This window comes from Aquila chrysaetos, chromosome 15 (genome assembly GCF_900496995.4).
Source record: "Aquila chrysaetos chrysaetos chromosome 15, bAquChr1.4, whole genome shotgun sequence".
Taxonomy (NCBI): Eukaryota; Metazoa; Chordata; class Aves; order Accipitriformes; family Accipitridae; genus Aquila; species Aquila chrysaetos.
In genome coordinates this window covers 6,387,561-6,409,689 of record NC_044018.1, presented here as the reverse complement: position 1 = coordinate 6,409,689, position 22,129 = coordinate 6,387,561, and the positions used below count along the sequence as shown (strand labels likewise).

Sequence of the window (22,129 nt, the reverse complement as noted above, 5' to 3'; positions counted from 1 at the left end):
CCACATCAACTGTATTTATTTATTTTTAAATAATACTCATATGTTATGCTCTTACTCCCTATTTTACCTGTGATATTTTATACCCTCCAGCAGGTGCTGCTGCAACCTGCTAATGTTGTCTTCGTGGAGGGGAAAAAAAAAAAAAAAAAAAATCAGTCATTTGATTTAATACCGTGCAACTGGACTTTGCTCTTTGTTTTGTGTGCTGAATATGCATCTGTTCTCTTTTCTTCCTCGAGTTATTTGCCAGCGGAGTGACTAAGGAGGGAATTTTTATGATCCCAGCATATTTGATCCTGCAAGCGCTCTTTGTAAAAAGGGGTTGAAGATCAGTGGGAGTTGCTTATCAAGGCCATGCTCAGAGCAAGTTGAACAGACACAGGTAGAAATACATTTGTATTAAATGTATTAAATTTAGGTCAGTTAATTAAAGTTATTTAAATTTCTTTTAAATAAAGTTATAAAATTAAAGTTCTAGTTGGCTCATTGGTTTTCCCAAGTTTCTTGAGCTTTAGTAATTTAAACTCATGATTTTAAATCAGTCTTATCATTAGCCTAATAGCTGGTCTTGAATGCTATAAGTTTGCAATACAGATTACACAGCACACGTTTCAGAGCTGTGGCTGAGTTACATACAGAAAATGTAAAGAGGAGATGTGCTTCGTTCTGTTTGCTGGTGGACCACTTGTGCCAGACAGAAATTTGTGGGTACTAATAGTTGAAATTAGGCTTTGATATGGGTTACATATCCTTGAAGTCCTTGAGTTGCACCAGGCCAGAAATGCAGTCATGAGCTAAGAGATCTCATTGATCTCTGATACTTACCTGCATCTTTGTACTGTATTGCTGGTTCCATGTAGGGAATTGAAATTCTGCTGTAGTGTTTTTCCTCACGGTTACAGTGATTAAACTTGGTTGTGACTATGATTTTTGGCACTTTTTGGGTTATCTAGGGGCCTTAGAAGGTGAATCCAAGTTTAATAAGCTGAAGTATTGGTTTGCTTTTGATATTTATTAGTATTCTAAAATGTTCAATATAAGAATAAGGACAGTAAACTACAATCATATATCTCAGGCAAGCAACACTTGTTCTGCCACGTGAAACAATATGTGTCCCCTGGTCGTTCTGTTTGGAGATGGCTGGAATTACAATCTCTCTCTCTAACCTCTCTCTTCTATGTTTCTTTTAGAAATCCAGCCTGGCTGTGGCAATTACCTCTCAGGAAGTTATAAGGATGGATCAGGAGGAAAACACCTTTATTTTTCCTTTTGGCTCAAAACCAAAAGGTTAAATATAATTCATAGAATCATAGAACGGTTTGGGTTGGAAGGGACCTTAAAGACCATCTAGTTCCAACCCCCCTGCCATGGGCAGGGACACCTTCCACTAGACCAGGTTGCTCAAAGCCCCATCCAACCTGGGCTTGAACACTGCCAGGGATGGGGCATCCACAACTTGTCTCAGCAATCTGTTCCAGCGTCTCACCACCCTCACAGCGAAGAGCTTCTTCTTTACATGTAATCTAAGTCTACCCTCTTTCAGTTTAAAACCATTACCCCTCGTCCTATCACTACATGCCCTTGTAAAAAGTCCCTCTCCAGCTTTCTTGTAGGCCTCTGTAGATTCTAAGATTAGATTAGATTCTAAGAATTCTCATAATAATCTACATAATCCAGATGCAGTAAACATACAGATAAAAAGTCTTTAGTCAATAAGGTCTGAAGTTCTCATAAAAAATTCAAATTCAGATTTGGATCTTTAACGAGTTTCAGCTCCGTTGATTTCAGATGCTCTGGAATGTGCATCTGTCTTTAAGAGGGCAGTTCATTTTATGCCAAAAGTGGAATTATTAATCCGCTTTAGATTCTGTGGAGTTTTGTGTGTCTCTCCGTTCTCTAGAGAAAAGGAGCTATACAGACAAGGTGGCTAACTAGGTTGCTAAAGTCAAGTGGCATTAACCCAACTTTGGCAACTTGGGTCTATGTCTTATGACATGGAGATATATAACCTAAATATGATTATAAGTAATTGATATATTAAGTATATGTAATAATAGTTAATGCTTATTCAGTGCTTTCTTTTCCTAGATTCCAGGGCAGCTCACACAACTTTGTACAGTTTTGGCCCTACTCTATAGGTGAGAGGATGAAGTTGCTAAATGTGAAGTGAGTTGTTGAAGGTCCTAAAGTGGACCAGTGGCAAAACTGGAAAGAGTTCAAGTTTGATGTCTTTTTCTTGTGGATATACCACTTTATAATTTTTTTTTATTTGTAGTTTTTTATAAATGATCATTATTTGTTGATAATGTTGTAAGTAACCACTGAAACGTTGCAGATGATTGCTTGTATTGTTGAGGCAGTTTTGCCTTGCTTTTCCTTGAAGCTAGGCTTTTGTGTGTTGAAAATATGAGTAAATGGGTGAAGTCTGTGTTTCTGCCTCTTTGCACAAAATGCACATAAGATTTCCAGTAAAACTGTTTTTTACTTCCTGTGAAAGAATACTTTTTTTTTTTTTTTTACCATAGCTTTCTAGTACTGATAGGTGCTTCAGCTGTTTTTCACTATACTTGGCCAGGCTATATCTGGAAGAACAACAAGTGATTACAGCTCCTAAGATACAGTTACCAGCAGTCAGATCGACAAAAGGGTTAAAAGTGAGACAGCCCTACCTTTTACTTCTGTGGAAGCGTAGTTGTTGATTTAAAGCTCTCAGTAAATGATTGTTGGAGATCTGCCATGTGTAGCAGAGCATTCAGAAAGCATACCACAGACTCTGCTTCCTCCTGAAGAGCATTTGTCTGTCAATATCTCACTTCACTTGTAGTCTTCTAAAGGTACCAGAAGGCAGACAAAACTCACCAGCCAGCAGTCATGGAAGATCAGGTCTTTACCAACGTTTATCAAAATGTTAATGACACCAATAGCTATGAGATTCCAGACTCTGAGGAAGACAAACAGGGTAATCTTTATGATCATGAAGATCCAGCATCTCCTTCTTCCATCACTACTATCCCAGAGAGCATGGATAGTAGTCAAGAGAGCTCAGAAGATAGCTGTAGTAATTCTGTGGCCTCTCAGCATGAGGCTGATGGGGAGGATGGTTCTTCATCTCACCATGGTGCTGAAGAAGACCACCCATACCGGGAGGTGGATCTGATGAGCCCAAGTCTGGAAGATAAACATGTAGAGGGCATGATGTTTGAGAGCAACGTGCATTTTCCTCTGGATTTCCAGTTGCGTCGGAGCCAGAGCACCTCTTCCAACTCTTCAACTTCCCTCAAGTTCCCCCTTAACAATAACTTCGGAGAAACTGACAACTTTCAGGAAGATGGTGAGATTTTCCTGTTTGTAAAGGTAAGAGCTTGGGTGCTCCTAAGAATACACTACTTTTAAACCCCAAGTCAATGTACATGTCCTCCAAACCAGTAAAATACAGCTACCCACTGCTTTGTTCCCAACTCTGCTGCCTGTGTGCTGCAGGGGGCCAATCCATTCACTTACCTCTTACACCTTAAGGCACAGAAGGGAGAAGATTTGTGTTGTGTGGAGGTGCCTGGGATTTCTTCACTTCAAGTGGAAGTATGAGTATGGCAAAAGTATTCTGATTGTTGCTGCAATTTATTCTGTGAAATCTCACTGCTGTTACAGCTAGGCTGTTACTGCTTGAACTAATTTAGTTCAAGTTTAGTTAAGCTAGTTCAGCTATTCCTGCATTTCACTATCTAGTAGCTAATAGGTCAAAATTGATAGTTTTTAATGAAAGAGGTCTTTCATTAATATTTCTTTCAATATTTAGATTCATGTCTTTCTGTGATTAGTTAGATTAATGTAGTTCTGTGACAATTTTAACATGTATTTTTCATTAATTTCAAGTTAGGTATAAATTACTGAGGGGGCTTTCACACATCTCTAACCTTGTAAAGTCTTACTTGAATTTCTAAACCATAAACACCCATGTCCTTAAATAAACACTGTACTTCCCTTCATAAGGGCTCTTGTATTCAACCATTCTCAATATTTATTGGGCCATAACACAGACCTGACAGTTCCTCCTTTCAACTACAAGAGAGATAAATTTTCAAGTTCTTGTTTCCCTTCAATAGGACCATACACCTTGAGTGTAATACTCTGTTATTTCAACAGAAGTCTTGTGAAATTTGTCACTTTTCAGCATAAACAAGATTATCAGGATCTGTTCCTCAGTTCCACACGTGCTATGAAAGCAGGATAAGAGATTTTGTTACCACACGCAGAATTGTTTTCAGCAATATCTGTATTTGGTTAATTTAGTTTATTTAAGAAAGAACACACTATAACCTTTGCATTGGTGTGAGATGCTGATTATCTTATATGAGCTAGGGGAGATCAATGCCTTAGTGGACTCTCCTAATACTTCATTTGGTTCCTGTTATAAATCTTGGATTTCTTGGAAAACTGAGTTAGTTAAAAAGTTATCCTACATTTACTTGTAGGATCAAGGAAATCACTTCCATAAAGTGTCAACAGAATCTTGAGATTCTTTTCAATGCATTAAGAAAGTTATGATTTAAATATTTTTACTTTGTGTCATGTCTTCCTGTAGATGAAAAGTTGTTATTCCCCCTTCATGTCTCCTTTCTCAATGTGAAAACCCTTTGCGATTGCTTTTCTAATTTTTGCATAAAGATAGGTAATTTAAGTTATTAATAAATGAAAAAAACCAACAAACAAGAAAAGGCTGTCAGGTTACTTAGTCTTATTCTGCACAAGACAAACCACAAAACTTCAGCCATTTCTTTTGAATTTCAGTTTAACTGCAGCTACTCTTCTAAAAAGGTGTGTATCCTTCAGGAGAGGGAGTATCTATTAGTTGCTGGGTCATGAATTGTTCTGGGTCCATGTGTGCTGCCACAAGGGTTTCTGCTACTGATTCCTGTAGAAGTGGGCTGTGAGGGCCATGTGTGGGGGCACTTGGCCTTTTTGTTATCTTCATAGTACTTACACTGTATGGCTCTTTGAAGTGGCAGCTGTCCTGTTTCTCTGACTGGATCATGGGCGTTGCTAAAAATACGTTAATTCTATGGACAAAGCAATATCTATGGTGTTGGTTCTAGTTCATATCTCTGCTTGTAGTCCTGCATATGTGTTTTAAAAGTTGTAGCAATTGAGTATATTTTGTTTGTTAGCAACTTCACGGTGTTAGCAACATGAGTGTTGTATTTTGGCTTTAAAATCACCTCTTTCTATTCCTTATTCTTTCACGTTCCTCTTGTTTCAAAATAATGGTGTCCTCTCTTACTGTGCATGAAAAAAGAAAATGCGTGCAGATGCTCCCATACAAGCAGAGATGATGGGGTTAATTTGAATTTCTGAAAATTGGGAAGAGGGGCATTTTGAAAAGAACTGTCATGGAGAAGGATTGAGGAAGTCCTTTTCCTTGCTTTTGTTGTGCAGAGTAGCCGAGTATCCCATAAAGGGGCCTATCAGCTAGTCTAGAGAGAAGCACAAACTTTGGACTCTATTCACTTGCCAAAACACAAGTACCTATTGCCTTTGAGATGTCCTTGAGCCCCAAGACATCCCTACCTGGCTGGAAGATGAGACGTGAGGCTTTCAGGTGATCCTTGCTGTGATCCTCCTCCAGCAGGAGCTGGAGGCCCAACGGGCAGGGCACTGCATACTTCTGGGTGGGTGGCTGAACTGAACTCCTACGACAGCATTTTATTCCTTGAACAATTGATGACATTTCATTTTTGCATTTTTGCTTTTCTTTCTTTCTGGTATCAAGGTAATAAAGCACTAACTCCACGGAGTGCAGATCCAGCTTTGCTATTTTTAATTATCTAGATAGCAAAAGTCAGCCTATAAAGTGGAAGGTCATGGAGTAATATATAACAAGAATTGTGTAATACCTGAGGGCTATCGCTCCTTGCACATAGGAACCAGATCTCTCAGTTGTGTCAATGGCTATTATTCATAGACAGTTTCCTTCTCATGTCGTTTGTAGTCCACCTGAGGCCAGTGTTGCTTTGAAATAGGGTTCATCTTCTGGATTTGCTCTTTTCTGCAGACATCAACAGTGACTTTTTGCTGTGGGACAATAGTGGCAATGACAATTCTGCCACTATTTACTCCTTCCTTTGTTTGTAGCACTAAAATATCTCTGTTGAGTGGCTGGAAACATGAGTGTCAGACAGAGGTCGCTGCTGACTGAAAACCAGAGAAAGTGGAAAGATTGAACGGTGTCTCATTTACAGTCTAGCTGGCTTAGTTGCAGTGCGCTGCCTAGCATCAAAATTTAACTTCATCAGAATATTGTAAGTGCTGTTGCATTAGGACCATAGTTTCAGTCAGACTGGATAATCTTTTCTGTAGTCTGTTCTGTGTTTAGAGACCACAAACATGTTTAAATCACATTAACTCATCTTTCACTGATTATCAGTACTTGGTAACTATGTCATCGTCAGTAGACTGTTTCAGGATGTGCCATAAGGTGAAAAATTTTGGCTTTTATCAAGGAATTCCCTGTACCTTTAATAGCAGAATCTAGCATGTACCAACATGTAGCATATACCAACATGGATATGTTTGTGTCAATCCAGCATGTCCAGGCTTGTCACAGCCACCTTAATGCCCTTTCAATAACATTGTAATTTCTTCAAACAAAAGTCTTTGAAATTTGAACAGAAACATGACTGACACACAGGCTATGTTACTGAGTGCATAGGAGAGCTTGACCTAATTGTAGCTGTTGATCAGAGGCCCGCCTTTTCACTTGTATGCTGCATTTCCCTGTTTAGCAGTGTGCTTGCTCTGAAGGCTGAGTTTCTTTGAAAATTTTGACTTTTTGTTTTCCTGAAGCTTGAGTTGTTATTTAAAGAATAGTCCCTCTATTTTCTTTTCAGAAGAAAATTATTGCCCTTCTGGTTTATCGATGACCTGAGACTGGCTACAGATTATACCCTCTCTGTACACATTTGTGCCATAGGAACACAGTTCCCAAAAGAAGGAAGGTAATTCTTTACCCCGAGCAATAAACACCTTGTGTTATGCAAACAATACAAATTTAATACAGTGGTTTAGCATCATGAACATGCATGTTGGATCACTGCACTGGGGTAACAGAGTTAAGGATGCTGGAAGGCACCTCTGGAGATCATCTAGTCCAACCCCTTACTCAGAGCAGGATCACCTAGAGCAGGTTGCTCAGGGCTGTGTCTGATCAGGTTTTGAATATTTCCAGAGATGAAGAATCCACAGCCTCTCTGTGCAACCACTCCAGTGTCCTACCCTCGTGGTAAAAATGTGTTTTCCTATGTTTAAATGGAATTTCCTGTATCTCAGTTTGTGCCTGTTGCCTCCTGCGCTTTCACTGGATACCAGTGCTTATATTTAAGAACACTATTTTAAGAAAGATACTGCTTTTAACTTCTCTGTACATCAGAACTTAAACTTTTAGCTGTTTCCATTGGGATTATTGCATCCTTTAGTAAAACTTCATTAAGTCAATAGCTGGGAAAGAAAGGACATTTCTCTTTTGCCTACACGATGCTTCCCACTCCCTTGTTTCCAATTCAGGAAGGTCTGAGGGCTCTAACTTGATGGCAGAACCCTGTGCTAGCTCCCTACTGACTCACGAAGTTGAACTGAACTCTTATAAATGACAGACTGTGTTCTTAACAGGGAAAGTAGGATTAATCCCTTGCATCACTGCAAAAATCATGCTCTTTCCCATTGAGTTGGCTTTTCTGTTGTTTTATGGAGCATATTGGTATCTGTTGAGAAAGTTTTGTTCAAAAATGTGTATTAATAATTTAGAACATGAAGTCACAGGACATAGCTAATTTTTAGCATGTATTATTTGAAAAGAGCAGAACCAAATCATAATGTAACCACATGGATGCCCAGTCTTAAGTTAGTAGTTATGTTGGTGCTTTGCTGAGCAGAGCTGAGCATTTTGCAGAAGCAGATGAAAAGTAAAAGAGTACCCAGCATAGAAGAACATGTGTAGAGTTCAGTAGGAAGTCCTGCAGAGGGGTTCAAATAAAGGGATGAATATGGACATTAATGAGAGTATCAATTTTTCAAATTTTCAACCATTTATTTCTTATGACACTCATAGTCTACAGAGTAAAACAACCGCACTTGCAATTTTGGGGTGGTAGCTATTTGCAAGCATAATTTGGTGTCCAAATACCTTTAGCAATGCAAGCTGGGTAGTCTTTTAATTGACTCCAATACGGCACATAAGGCTCATTAAACAATATCTTCTCCACTGAGGTTTGCAGGTAGTAAAACGAGTTCTGGCTGAAGCCAGGTGGCAGGTGTAAGTCTCTATATGTACATAAAATTATCGTAATTTGGCTTTTTATGACATTTCAGCTTTTAAAAATATTTTTAATAGTAAATCTACTGGAAGTAAGCAAATATTATTTTGGTCTTATGAATAAGCTTAGAAAAAGGTTAAATGATTCATGATCCACCTTTTAAATAGTGTTAACTGAGCAACTTGAGCAAGGACAAGATCCAAGAACTATTTTCAGAGTTCTCCAGTCATGGCAGATTTACAGACCAAGATGCAACATGCTGAAGTTAACATGTGCACTAATGACTAATGGGGAGCCAATACCCTAACATGATACCTTTTTTGATAATTTTAATGGAATTAATGGATGTTTTTCGCTGCAAATAGTCTTACTTAAGATAATTTACAAGTACAATTAAGTATAGAAATACAAGTCTGGAATATCAAGTGATAAGATGCGTCCTCCTGCTCTCAGTCTTATTTAGAGTACCCCTAACAGTTGCTGCTTTGAAAACATTCAGTGATGCAGATTCAGCACTTCTACCAGTTAGTCTCTGTCAATGCGTAATTATTTTCCTGAGACAAATATTTTTCTTTATTAAAATTCTGTTGCTCTGAATTATGCTATTTTTCTTTTTAATAGATAGGTCCTTTATGTATTAGAGGACAGATACCAAATTTCCTTCAGTCTTTGCTTTCCTAGACCAAACAAATTCACTTCCTTCAGCCTACCTTCAAGCTTGAGTCATCATTTCTAAACTTTGGTTTGGTGTGTTGTGGGGGTTTTTTGTTTGTTTGTTTTAGGCTTTTTTTGACCTTTTCCAGTTTCTCTCCAGTTAATGTGTATATTTCTTAAGCTCTGGTTTTCAGGTACAGGTAGTGTATTTAGCAGTGCCTATAAAAATTACTACAACAGGTGCCTCTAATTCATCATCTGTCCAACTCTCTAGTTGGGACACTTTATCTGCTGTATTTTAGCATATTTGTGTATCCTTTAACATTTTGTTTAGGATTACAAAGTTCATCTTCCAGCCCTGGTATTTTCACAATAAATGCTTCTGTAATGGTCTCAACCATTTATTACTCGCCTGTTTGCAAGCGGCTGTAATGCAGTACTGTTGCACAGTTTGCACCTGCCATTTGACTTCAAGAGCATTAGGTTTCTCTGAGTGATGTGATCAGACTGATCACCCGTTGCTGAAAACAGTATGGTTTTGAAGTTGGAGAATTGCTCTGATGTAAGTCCGATGTGGAGCATACTATCACCAATGCTTTTGCTCTACTAACTCAGAAAATAGAGATACACCTGTAATATCTCTGCACCATACTATGCAGACATAACATGGCTTTACAGCTACCTCCTACACCTTACTACATATAGGACACTGGTAATCTCTTAAGTGTTAACATATAAACCTAGTAGCTATGTAACCCTCATTTCTGAGGAGGAAAACTGTGTTGTGGGTTTCTTCATAGCTTGATTTATGCTTATCTGAATTACTCTGTGTGCTTGTGTGAAAAGATTAGCGAATGGCAGTTCTGTTAACAGATAACATCCAGTTCCCTGACTATCAGTCATGAACAGAACATGTGCTTTAGCAGCAGGGCATAGCAGTTTGCTTAATCTTTTGGATACAAAGAGTAAAAGGTCTTGCTTCTGACCTCTGCTGAGTCTTTGCCTTGCTTATGCACCTTTTCTGCCTCCAGAAAGATCCATGAATCAATTTTCAGCTGACACTCCTGTGCCACCTTCAGCTTTTGGCTCCAGCAGCGACTGTGGCTGGGTATAGCACAGTAGCGTAGCAACAGCTTCAAAATACAGACCCGTATTGTCTAGGAAATTGTTACTGCACAGTGATTGCAGCTATAGCAAATACAATGTAATTATGTAGGTCATACTGAGGGAAAATTAAGATGGGATTTATTTACTTGTTTCTTTTCTGTACAATTTTCTTTTTGTGACTCCCTCTGTGATGTTCTGAAAATAAGACTGTTATCCCAGCCTGGTTTGTTGTTTTCTTTCGAAACATCTCAGTTCCTTTTGTTACATTTTAGGAAAGGAAAATGTTTGGATTGGTGGATTGATTACTCTTTTGCTGTCCCTGACAACTTATCTATGTAGCAGTACTGTCAGCTGTTAAATGGTTTCTGTTCAATATAGAGGGATATGTATTATTTTTAATTGTTTATTGCAGAAGTACCTAAAGAGCAGCTCTACCGAGACTGATGTTTTACAAACACAAAGTAATAGATAGTCCCTGCAAAGCAACTGGTAATGATATATGTAAATTATTTTGGAGTCTACAAGAGGAAAGCTGCTTTTCTTTTCTGCTCGTTGTTTTCGTCAGATATCAAGGGTTAGATTTGGCTTATTCAACTTAAGGTGTGTCTGTAAGCTAAGTTATTAACTACATCTCTGCAGGATATCTAGGCTCCTTTTGCAGCAAAAAGCTATCTGAAATAGCGCACTGGGATGGTAAGTTATGTGGCCAAGTGTAGGCATCAGCTGTAGGGTGGGGTTAGTTGTTCTGTAGACTCCATTTGTTGAATCGAGTAGGGGCCTGATTCAGTTTTCCACCCATAGGCGTCCAGTGCTGTTTTAGATGCCTTAAGGTTTCCCTCCTGGCCTCCAGCTTCCTCTGCAGAAGGCCATGGGTCTCCCATAGATCCTTTCTCCTATAAATTTACAGATTTCCTCAGCTATCCTAGGGCCTCTCAAATGCTGCTGGATATCTAGGTTTAGGCAAATGAATCAAGCTGTAAACTTTCACTGCATACAATGGCATGGTCACCTGAAGTTAAATAAACTGGATCCCACCAGTGACAGTTTAAATACAAAGCCTGGATTACTAGATTAGACTAGAAGCTAATTCTGATAATGGGTATCTGGAAACAAACTCCAGACAGATTCCCCCCCCCCCCCCCCCCCCCAGGCTATTTAATTTTCCTTTTTCTTTCAGTGTCCACACTCAGCAACAGTTGAAGTGCAACAGTGAACAAACATTGCAATGTTGGACAGTTTGGCTGTTCACTGGACAGTCTAACTTAATCAGATAAAATCATCTGATACATCTCAACATCTTTCCAAGACTGAGAACCAGGACTTTCTTTAGCTTCAGTCAACCTTTATCCTTTTCTTAATAGCAACCCCCATATATGTTTCTTTCAACTCTATCTGTTTTGTAGTTAACTTTTTTTTTAGACACCATAGTAGAAGAGGAAAGCCAGCTGAACTTGAATTCCTAGGTAGCAGTTCAAACACAGCTTAATATTTTAATTGTGAAAAGAAAATCTGCTTTGTTTCTTTGAGTGATAAGACCTTGTACTGTATTGGAGGGAAATTTTCCACTGATCTGCAACTGTATTTCCTGGTCCTTTAGAAATATTTTCAGTGTTCTCTCATAGACTCTGATTGTGGCTGAAAAGGAACACCTGTATTTTTCTGTATCAGTGGCAATTTTTTAAATACTTAAAACTGCTTAATGGTAAATGTTACGAACCTGTATGATACTACCTTCTGTGGGGAAAAAAAAAATATGAGGCGGCACGTCACTCTAAAATGAGTCATTGATTTGTTATCTGCAGGTGTGATTTTTATATTTAGACCTCTAGATGATCCTTTTCATATCAATTAATGATACAATTATGGTTGACTTTTTACTGTTGGTACATCTCTGATAATGTTATAAGGAGTCAGTGACCTTCATGAAGTTATAGCGATACAGTTAGGAATAGATGAGAAGTGAATTGGTTAGTGCACAGATCTGGTTTCAGTACAGGTAAGCAGTGTTTGAAACCAAGGTAAAAATCTTTGCATGCTCACCAAGATGATTTTTTGGGGGGGTTCCTGGTAACCTGAAAAAAAATGCATGGGACTGAGGTGACCTTTTGGGACATGAAATAGAGTCCTTTACTGTCACAGACAGCCTCATCATATAATTCATAAACTGATCAAGGCTGATCTAAAAACTAAGTGGCCATTATTACTCATTTTGGAAATCTCTTTCAGAATGTCACTGCTCTGATGGTTCGACACCTTACTCTAATTTCCAAATGACATTTATTCATGTGCAGCTAATAAATCCTTGTTTTTGTGCCAGCATGGTCCATTAGCGTTCATTCTTTCACTTAACACTTTTTAAAATCAGTTTAAGCTTAGGCATCCTCAGATGTTTTGGGGATAAACCAGCCAATCCTTTTTGTCTCCATTTCTGCCAGCCGTCATAGTAATCCCCTTCTGCAAATATCTTCTTTCCACAAAAAAGGTGCCTCTTTTTTTCACAGCTGCATCCTGTCTCAGGTTGCTTCTACTTTTATAGCTAGACTAAACAAGCAGTAAAAAAGATTCTTTTAATAACCTCCTGGTTTAAGATACCTATGATTGTTTAAGTAAACACATAATTCTATTTGAGGTGAAATGTCCTGATATAAACAAGTTAGAGTCAGTCAGAAAAAGTTTCATTAATTTCTTGGTGCCTTTCACAGTTTTTCACTTATCCTGACACCTGTTTGTTTTCCTTTCAGCAACAATAACATTTTTCTAACATCATTGTAAGGTTTCCTAGTCTGCCTGCAGAGCACCAGCAGGGCATAATTCCCACTGTCCCATTGGCATTGAGTGCTCACAGGTACTGGTCGTGACTCTTAAGTTCATCAGCTTCAGAGGGCTTCTCTCTGGATCCTTAATTGACATTTAGATGGGGTTGTTCACTTGACTATGTTACTGCTCTTTGGGAAATCTTAGGATCTGAAGCTCAAGACTATATGCCCATAGCTTGAGGGCTGGTTGAGAAGCAAATGGAAGGAGTGGAAGCTTTGCATCTGAATATGTAAGTATTTAATCCCTCTTCTGACCGCTCACATGTATTTGTACCATTTTTTAAATTTGTTTTAAAATGTATTTGATTAAAAATCTGGCCAGCAGAAGTGATTTATATTTGCCCCACATTTATACTTGCTCTATAAATATGTGCATCCTTATCTGTAACACTGATACTTTTGTGGCCCCTCATTGCAAGAGGGTCACTGTTAGCCAGAAATGGCATGTGACTGGTTAGTGAGATGTCTAAATAATACTGGCAAGTCCTTATTAAACAGGAATACCAGGAGAAATAATTTAAACTTATAAAGATTTTTTTCTTAATGCCATTAGAAATTCTTTCTAATTTTAATGTCTGTTACTTAGGAACTTTCCAGATAAGTACTGGAGAAAATAATTCAGGAATCCTGAATTTCATAGAGTAGACTTGGTGACCTAAGAGTTGTTTTTTTAGCTTTTTGTTGTTGTTGTTGTTGGGGTTTTTTTGTATCACACTGTGATTCAGGCATGGAAGGTAACCTTTCTTGTACATATCATGCTTTTTTTCACAGGCCATCAATAAGGCCTATTAAGAATGAAGACTGCGCTCATATCCCAGTTGTTTAAAAAAAAAAAGTTGTCCAAGAGCTCAGTGCTGCAGCATGCTGAATGCTCTGATGCTTATCCATAAAAAGTATAAACCACATGCCTAATGTTTTAGCATATAAGAACTTTAATTCGCATTTTTCTCAATCATTTTAAATCAACAAAATTATGTTTCCACTTAAATGCTTCAGTGCTTTGGGAAAAGGAAGACTAGAAAGTAGGACTTTTTTTTAAAAGCTGATGAACCTTTAAAGAAGAATCATAGTGTTTAAGAGGAAGTTCAATGGACAACACTACAACGCCATCCTTTGCCTTATGAAGATAGAGAGCTTAACTAATTTAAAATGTTATCATATAGAGAAATCATGGATGAATTTAGATGTAAGGTATGAAACTATAAGAAACTAATTGCTATATTTTAATTTAATTATCTAATGTTTCAGTCTCATTGTTTGTCATTTTGGGGACTAAAGAAAATTCAACTTGTCAGTTCAGATGAATATGATAAAGGGCTATAGGGCAAGTATTTTTAATCAAGTGATTCGATGTGGATCACGGTTAAATGCTGTCTGCTCAGTGGGCCTCAGTGAGATTTCAGAGATATTTCTAAACAATAGCATGCTCAGGCTGAAAATGTAAACTGTGCTGAAATTAGTAAGAGATTTGCACTGATTCAGTGCAGACAGGATATTACTCAAGATAGTTTGATGCATACTCTGTAGATGTGGTTTGAAGGTTGTTTGGATTTGGGGATTCATCTGTGTAAAATTTATTAAGCCTGTTTTAATGATTGATTTCTTGAACACCGGTCTGAACTGCTTACTTTTCTCTTGTTTCCACGGTGGGATAGACGTTGAATATGGAGAAGAAGTAATTCTTACTTTGGCTAGAAATGGCCGTTCACGAACCTCAGAGACAATCTATTTGAATTAAACACCCCAGGACCCAGCATAGACTGTCCTAAGGAATTTGTCCAGTCTAAATTTCTAGGAGGTCAGTCATTAAGTGGTAGATCGACTAATGGGGAACTCTGACCACCTGATAAATCTGACCAGGTACTATCTGAGAAAGAGCAGCTTTCTCAGCTGGGGAGCTGATTCAAGTGCTTTAACATGTTCCTGTGAAAAGGAACTGTGGGAGGCTGGGCAGGATACCCCAGGGCCTCTAACATGGCTCTGAAGGTCTATGTCAGAGCAGTCTAACCCCGCCATCAGTTTCTCAAAGCTTAAAGTTATTGGACAATGGTCCAGTATCAAAAATTTGTTATACGCCATGTGGCGTATTTTGAAGAGGCACCTGTCTTTCTTCCCCTTGGTGAGCGCATGGATTTGTAAATAGTCAGCAATAAGTAGTTTCTAGTTACATAGCACATAGTTACAAGGTGACATAAAAAAGAACAACTTTGTAAAAACCACACAGATTGTTTTTTATATATATATATCTCATACTGCAGGATTGCATACTTTATTGGACTTCTTGAGGCACTTCAAATTACTTACTTTCACCAAATGTAGGCAGGGTGCTTATCTGTTGAATCAGTAACTTCATCGTGATCTTAACTATTCATGTACTTTGGTGTGCTAGTCCCTTGCCGTGTGTTAATGAGCCTGTATAACCAACAACAGAGGTTTGGAGCAGCAAATTCACAGTCATTTGGCTCCTCCCTGTGAGATTGCAGAGAATGAAGTTTGGACGGGAGCAGAGTTTCTTGCAGGCATCGGGCGCCGATTGGCCCTGTACACTGCGGCTGATAACAGCTAAAAATAGCACCGGTATAAAAGCCCAGCGAGCAGCACAGCTGCCCTGGCATTCCCTCCTCGACTGCCAGCGAGGGAGGAGACGGTGTTCTCCAAGTCCCTGCAAATATGTGACCAGAGAACATTCTGCTGCTTAATTCCACTTAACAATTAACTCATCAAGTAAAGACACACACTGGACTGTGTGACTCATGGGGAAGTAACCAAGTTCTACTTTAAAAAAAAAAAAGGGGGGGACAGAAACTGAAGGCCAGATTTTTCAAGCAGGTTTCCAAGTGGAGTGTGACAGGTGGGCCAGTGGAATGTCTTTGGAAGTGTGCCTGCAGAATATCTATATTTTTCTGTACAAGAATTTTTTACTTGTGTATATACTCACACAATCACCTGTATGGGGAGCATACTGCATGACGATGGAATTCTGAACACTTGGAAAAACAAATGTGTTTTTATTTGACAATGGTTTAACTAATCTGGCATTGAGGAGTTCAGGAGTCTATTCTTAGGCTTGCTGTTGATTCTGGGGAAGCCAGGTCACTTCCTTGCATTTCTGTTCCCTTTCAAGCTCTGCCTGTCTTCTGTTTTAAACTATAGACTTTGGGGGAACAGTGACTTCTGTGTTTGACTGCATTGGAAGATAAACCTTTGGATGTCTGAAGTGCTTTGGATGAACAAAGGCAGACACCTGTATTGAAGAGCTCCCCTTTTAAGGTCCGGCAAAAGTTACGTTGAATTGAAAATAGGGTGTAATCAGGGAAAGCATTAGGAAGTCTTAAAAATAGGTGGCAGTATCAGCCCTATCAATAGTAAACTATTCCCTCATGTATTAATTCCAGTTGCTCTGAGTCCTTCTCTTTGATTTTATGAAGCATTTCACTATGGAATTTATATGGCTGGATTTCCTTTCAGTTTAGTTATAGTATTTTAATTTTTTTTCTGGTTTATAATAATATATACTGAAAGGTTTATAATATCCTGCAAGACTGACAGATGACCTAAGTTGCTTCCAGTTTTGATTCAATATATTTCATTTTCTGAAAAGGTCACTTGTAACTGCTTAGCCATTTTCCCTTTCATAAGAACATTCAGTTACTTTTAATTTATTTTTTTAATTGAGACATCTCTCATGGTGAATAAGATAATTGCAGAGGATGTTGGTTTGGTAGTTCTGTAGGCTAAAGTCATCTTTTTTGGTCAGGAGACCCAGCATGAGCAGAGCTGGTAGAAGCTGCCACACAGTGGCTTCCACCTAGTCCAAATGCAGAGCTGAGAGGAGTCAATCCTTATAGCACACCTAACTTCACCCTTCTGAAATCTCTGCCTTTCCTCTCTGAAAGTCAGTTTTCTGTGTTAATATGCAGCCAAGAGAGAACCCGAGAGTCTCTAATTGGTGCCGTCCTCCACAGGGGGATTTAGACTTTCTCTCAACATCATGAGATACCTTTATATATATTTATGAATTAGTCCAGCATCAACTCTCACTTGCTGCTTGGCTAGGAATGGGTAAAAATTGCTAATAATGAGTAAAGGGCTCCATATCTCATTAGCACTTTTCTAACTGATGTATGTCTCCCAGGAAAACCTCATCCATTTTCTGCAGAGTTGTATCATAGTTGTCACCAAGGTCAGAGCACTGAGACTGCAGACGACTCTGAGCTTTAACATTTCAGTGATCTATGAAGTTGCTTCCAGGTATTGCAGCCGGTGACCAAGGGCCCACACCTTCCTTATAAAAGCGATACCTGCTACATGCTCTGTGAAAATTTTGTGATTTTGGGAAAAGATGAACAATTTTTGGAAAATTTTCCATTTAACAGGAAAAAATCTTAAATCTTTCTAGTTAGACTACCCAGTATTCCCAATTCTTAGACAGACTTAAACGAGACCCCATCACTATTCAGACTGTGCTCAGAGCTGAATTTCACACTAAGGTTCCCTTTCAGTCTTAAGCTAAGCTCCTCTTAAAGAATAGCCACACCATCTTTCACTTAAGGATGTGGGACGTGGTCTCTAATAACCTGCACATAGTCATCACCAGTGAAAATCTACTAAATTGAAAGTGTAGTTGCAGCAGAGGGGTTCACATCTGTGCTTAATTAACCACATCACTCCGATTCATTGTGGTTGTTTGCATTAACTCTGCAGTGAAAAGCATCCTCAAGCAAAAAAAACCTAAAATGAGATATCACCAAGTCAATGTCAGGTGCTTCAAGATGAGCTCTTATGTTGAAGAAGGAAGGGGAAAAAAAACAACCTACCATTCATTTAATAACGATTATGCACTAAGGAAATTGAGCTTGTTCTCTGGCAAACTTTGTGGAAACTTTATCACAGAAGTACCAAAAGGTGAAATGAAAAATGAATGAGGGCAATTTTCTAAGGAGAATGGAAGAGTTCTACAGTTCACTGTAAGGCTCAAGGTCAGCCAGCTGCATTAACCTAGGTGTACAGCACTGCCATTGATGAGGTGGACCATAATGTATGCAGAGGTTAAACTTTGCTGCCATAAGGAGAGATGTAAAGATGCTGATCCCTGCTATTTCATACTGAGCAAGCGTGGGTTTATCAGGGAACCAAAAGCCCGTTTCTGAAGCCAAACGGTACATACACCATAGAGTATCCTGTAATCCGCTGTGCAGATCCTTGCACGTAACCTGCTGTGCAGGTACTTTATGGCTTCATCTGGCACAGCTAAATGTCACTGATGCCAACATTTGAACCCATGGGAGCTAGTCTGAGTCACAAGTAATTTCAAACTTGAGTTGTTGAAGGCTTTATCTTTTAGAAATAATGGGCATCAGAATGTAGAAAGTAATTTCTGCTTTCAGCCAAATTGTTTGCTAAACAACAGAGTGAAACACAAATGTATCCAATGAAATCAGCAGCAATTGTGCATTCTTTGGGCCTTATTTACTAAGGAGAATTGAAACCTAGCCTGAGATCTGCATGAGTTGTACATGCCATTTTGAACACTTTCTGTAAATAATAATTCATAAATTGGGATTGGAGTAGTGTGTTATGTGCTAGTCTTTTGCTTGGGGGGATTTAATCCTGGTTTGCATGTACATGCTTCGAATGCTAATTAATTTAGACTTAGTTTATGACAAGGAGCATACCAAGAAATGAACAGAAATAATCTAAGTAGGGACTTGCACTAAGAACACTTGTAAATTATGACAGGGATATGCATTACTTAATGTTGCAGACTTGTAAGTAAAATCATGTGATTTTGGTTCTGTGACAGCAGTGAGTCAACAATAACGGGTACATCACACTTACCTAGTGTTGTTGCTCTTCATCACACTTAACAGTATGGAGGATTTACTTTGAAAAGCAAGGGCTGAGGATATCTACATTCCTTCTTTCATCAGCTACTTTATCCATATAGCCCACAGTTTGGGACAATCTGTAATGCTCTCCATTGTATCCCCTACAATACCGCTTTCCAAAGCAGTCTCAGTCCTATTTGGAAGTATCTTTTGTTTTTAATTGAAATAACAGTTTTGAAATGATAGTAAAATAAAGAAATAAAGGAATAAACCACTGCCGTCTAGAAGCCTCCCTACTGAATGCTGTATTGGTAGATGATTTTGTACCTTTTAAGTGCCACCTCCTTATGAATGGTTAGCTGTGACTGTCACAGTGCGAGTGTTGAGATAATTATCCATAATGAAATCCTTCTTCACGCTGAACAGCAGTGGGTTTTTCTTTTGAAGTTGTTAATGCTTATTAATGTTACAGCAAAGTTTGATACTGCGTCCATGTGAAAACATAATTATATATAAAAAATCATTTCATGCTTTTGGACTAGAACTTACTTTGCAAAACTCCTGCCTGAGCTGATTCTAGTGATCTACCATTCTGTTAAACAGCTGAGTTTCATCCAGAGACATTTAGAGCTAAAATAATGCATTTTCATAATAAGGCATAGGAGAGCTGCTATAGCTCATGGCTATGATGGATTCATAATGTCTGGGGGATGGATATAGAGTGGACTATCTCAGATTTGCCAGTTAAGGGAGTGCAAAGTTTTCTGGCCTAGGTTTTGCCATCCCATCCCATTTCTTCGGACATTCAGGCTGTACACCTCTTGTATCACTTGATGTCTTTTGTTCCATGCCCCTGAGTGTGGAGCAATTTATAAGAAGGAACAAAATCACAGTTCCTCCTCATTCCATCAAACCAACATGTTTTGAAGCACTGTATGTCTCTGGAGTTGAGGGAAAATATCTGCTCACCTAACCTTCGCATGAGGCTGACGAGGAGAGCTTTGTACATCCTTGCATGTCTTGTACATCTGGGGAGGGGAACATGCAGTCTGACCCCAAATATCTGCAACAAATCCCTTTTGATTTTTCTGAAGATTAAACAAGAACTTGATAGTGATGTGTTGTAATTCAAAAGGAAATTAAAACTATTGGATTGATTCCTTGCACTTGTTAACTTGTTAAATAAGTAGCATGTTGAAGCTACTAGCATGCAATAAATGCAGTTGGAAATTACCAGTAATTCAGAACTGCCTCTGGAAGATACATTTTCATAACCCATTCAAACATGCTGGTTTAGTACATGGTTGCTGCTTAATTGTGGTTTTTTTAGGCAACTAGGCAGTTAAATAATTCCCAGGTAAAATCATAGCCCCAAATACCATTTACTGTGGCCGCACCAAGATTTTACTACTTCTTTTCATCCACGATGGAAGTTTATTCACAACATGAAAAATGTCACCTGTGTCACACAAAACTTGTAATGCCTGCTCTCACAGGATGGGCTGGGTGGCAGCACCAAGTGAGCACGGGGGATGGATGCACTCTGTGCCCTGATCCTTCTTGGTAACTTAGCGGTCTGCTGGAGAACTCCACGATAGAATTACATCCTGGATGCTTGGCCTCTGATTCACCCCCTCGGGACAAATCTTTACTGGAAGTGAAGCTTGGATCAGGCCTGTGAAAGCTGATAGTGCGTCAGAGTTCACCTACAATAGAGGTCTTATGTGGAGATGTGGCGGTTCCTTTTCTGAAGCTGTCCTCTTCTTTTATTAATGGGATGATGTGCTCATATTCATTTATATATCTCATAAACCTCAAACTATAATGACTTGTCTTATGAAGAGTTCATAATTCAGCGTCTAATGTTCTTGTACGTAACTCAAAGCCTCTGCCATTTCTGACTCGTAAGAAAATGATAGGCCCAACTAAGCAACTCATTCTTTGCAGTAAAATGAGAGTGTACTAATTATTTATCAGTATCTTACCCTTAATTTGGCTGAAGAAAGACCTGATTTAATAACACAAAACAGAGCTGTGTAGATAATAATAACCATTATAGTCAAAAAGGTTCCACCCAGATGTAAGTGATAAGTCAGTTTTATATGACAGCAAAGCAGCAAATGCATGAATAGATTCCTGAAGCAGTACTTATATATATGTATATATTTCCTCCTACTCACTGCCTCCTACAATGTTTATCTTAAATCAAGCTTTCAGAATCTATTTTAAAAAACACAGCATTTATATGAACAAGGACTCTGTTTTGCTTGGTCTCTTCTAGGGGTTCCATAGGGAGATTTTTGAAAATCAGAGGTTTTTGAGGTGGGCTGGTAACTTTCTCTGTGGATACCTAAAAGCACAGCTGGAATATCAGATGTGTGGTTTTCACACTACAGCCTCTGTAACCTCTGAGCATCCCATATCAAGTCCTGGGGCAGGGCATGAGTGCAAGATGGTGCCCCATGGGTGAAAGCGGATGGGGAAGGGACCTTCCAGGGGCACTGCTGCCCAGAAGCATCTTGAACCAGATGGACTCTGGCCCATTCCTGCAGTAGCTTTTATCTGGGTCAAGATGGAAACAGCTTCAGGGCATCTTAGCTCCCTTTCCCTGTATTGCACAGTTTCCCTTCTGCTTTGCTGAGCCTCAGCACAATACTCTTCGTCTTGCAAACTAATTATAATACACCACTAAGCCCAGACAGTAATTGGGAAGGAAGGATTTAAGTGTTTTGACATGTTGAGTCTCTACCAAAATTGCTACATCTAGAGTTTAACTTTCAGAAGCGCAAGGCATGCACAACTTCTGAAGTGAGAGATGACATGTGCATAGAAATCAGGCACTAAAGCCACAGATTTCTTTTACTTAATAATTACAGCGGGATTTGTCTGACCATTATAATGTCTTTATCTGAGCTTGTTAACCCTGGGCTCCCTTTATTACCAGTGGAAAAAAGTAGGCACTTCTAGGACACGTTTTTTCATTCTAAAATAGACATCTAAATAGGTCGCATGCATCACGTCTCATAAGTGCTGGTATCTTGAATGCTGCTTTTATTTCAACATTTTGGTTTAGCATTAGCGGTATTACCTCCATACTGTTCTCATAGCTGGCAGTATTTTCTCTTCCAGAGCTGATATATACACTCCTGTGATATAAATTGTTCAAAGCACTTGCCTATATCAAAACAGTGTTTTCTGTGGGGCTAGAGATACAGGTAACCTCAGTCAAGATGACCCACTTCCCATTGTTTCCAGGAACCCTCATTAAAGGGAAATTATGTTGTCACATGAGGTGCTAAAGCAAAATAATTTTTCAGCAAAACCAAAAGCTTATAATCGTATAGTTGATAATATATTATTTAAGGATGCATTTTAGACATATGGTGAACTACAGTTACGTTTTTGGCAGATTTTTATA

The 22,129-nt window shown here is 38.8% G+C and overlaps 1 protein-coding gene across 1 annotated transcript in view; it reads left to right on the top strand.

Annotated features, from left to right (window-relative positions):
• The first annotated feature begins 2,360 nt into the window (after positions 1–2,360).
• CLIC5 (chloride intracellular channel 5) overlaps positions 2,361–22,129 on the top strand; it is an 81,488-nt gene continuing 61,719 nt past the window's right edge. Inside the window, exon 1 of the mRNA XM_041128883.1 lies at positions 2,361–3,354. Coding sequence (XP_040984817.1) covers positions 2,872–3,354 — 483 coding nt within the window. The 5' untranslated portion in view covers positions 2,361–2,871. The remainder of the gene's footprint in view (positions 3,355–22,129) is intronic.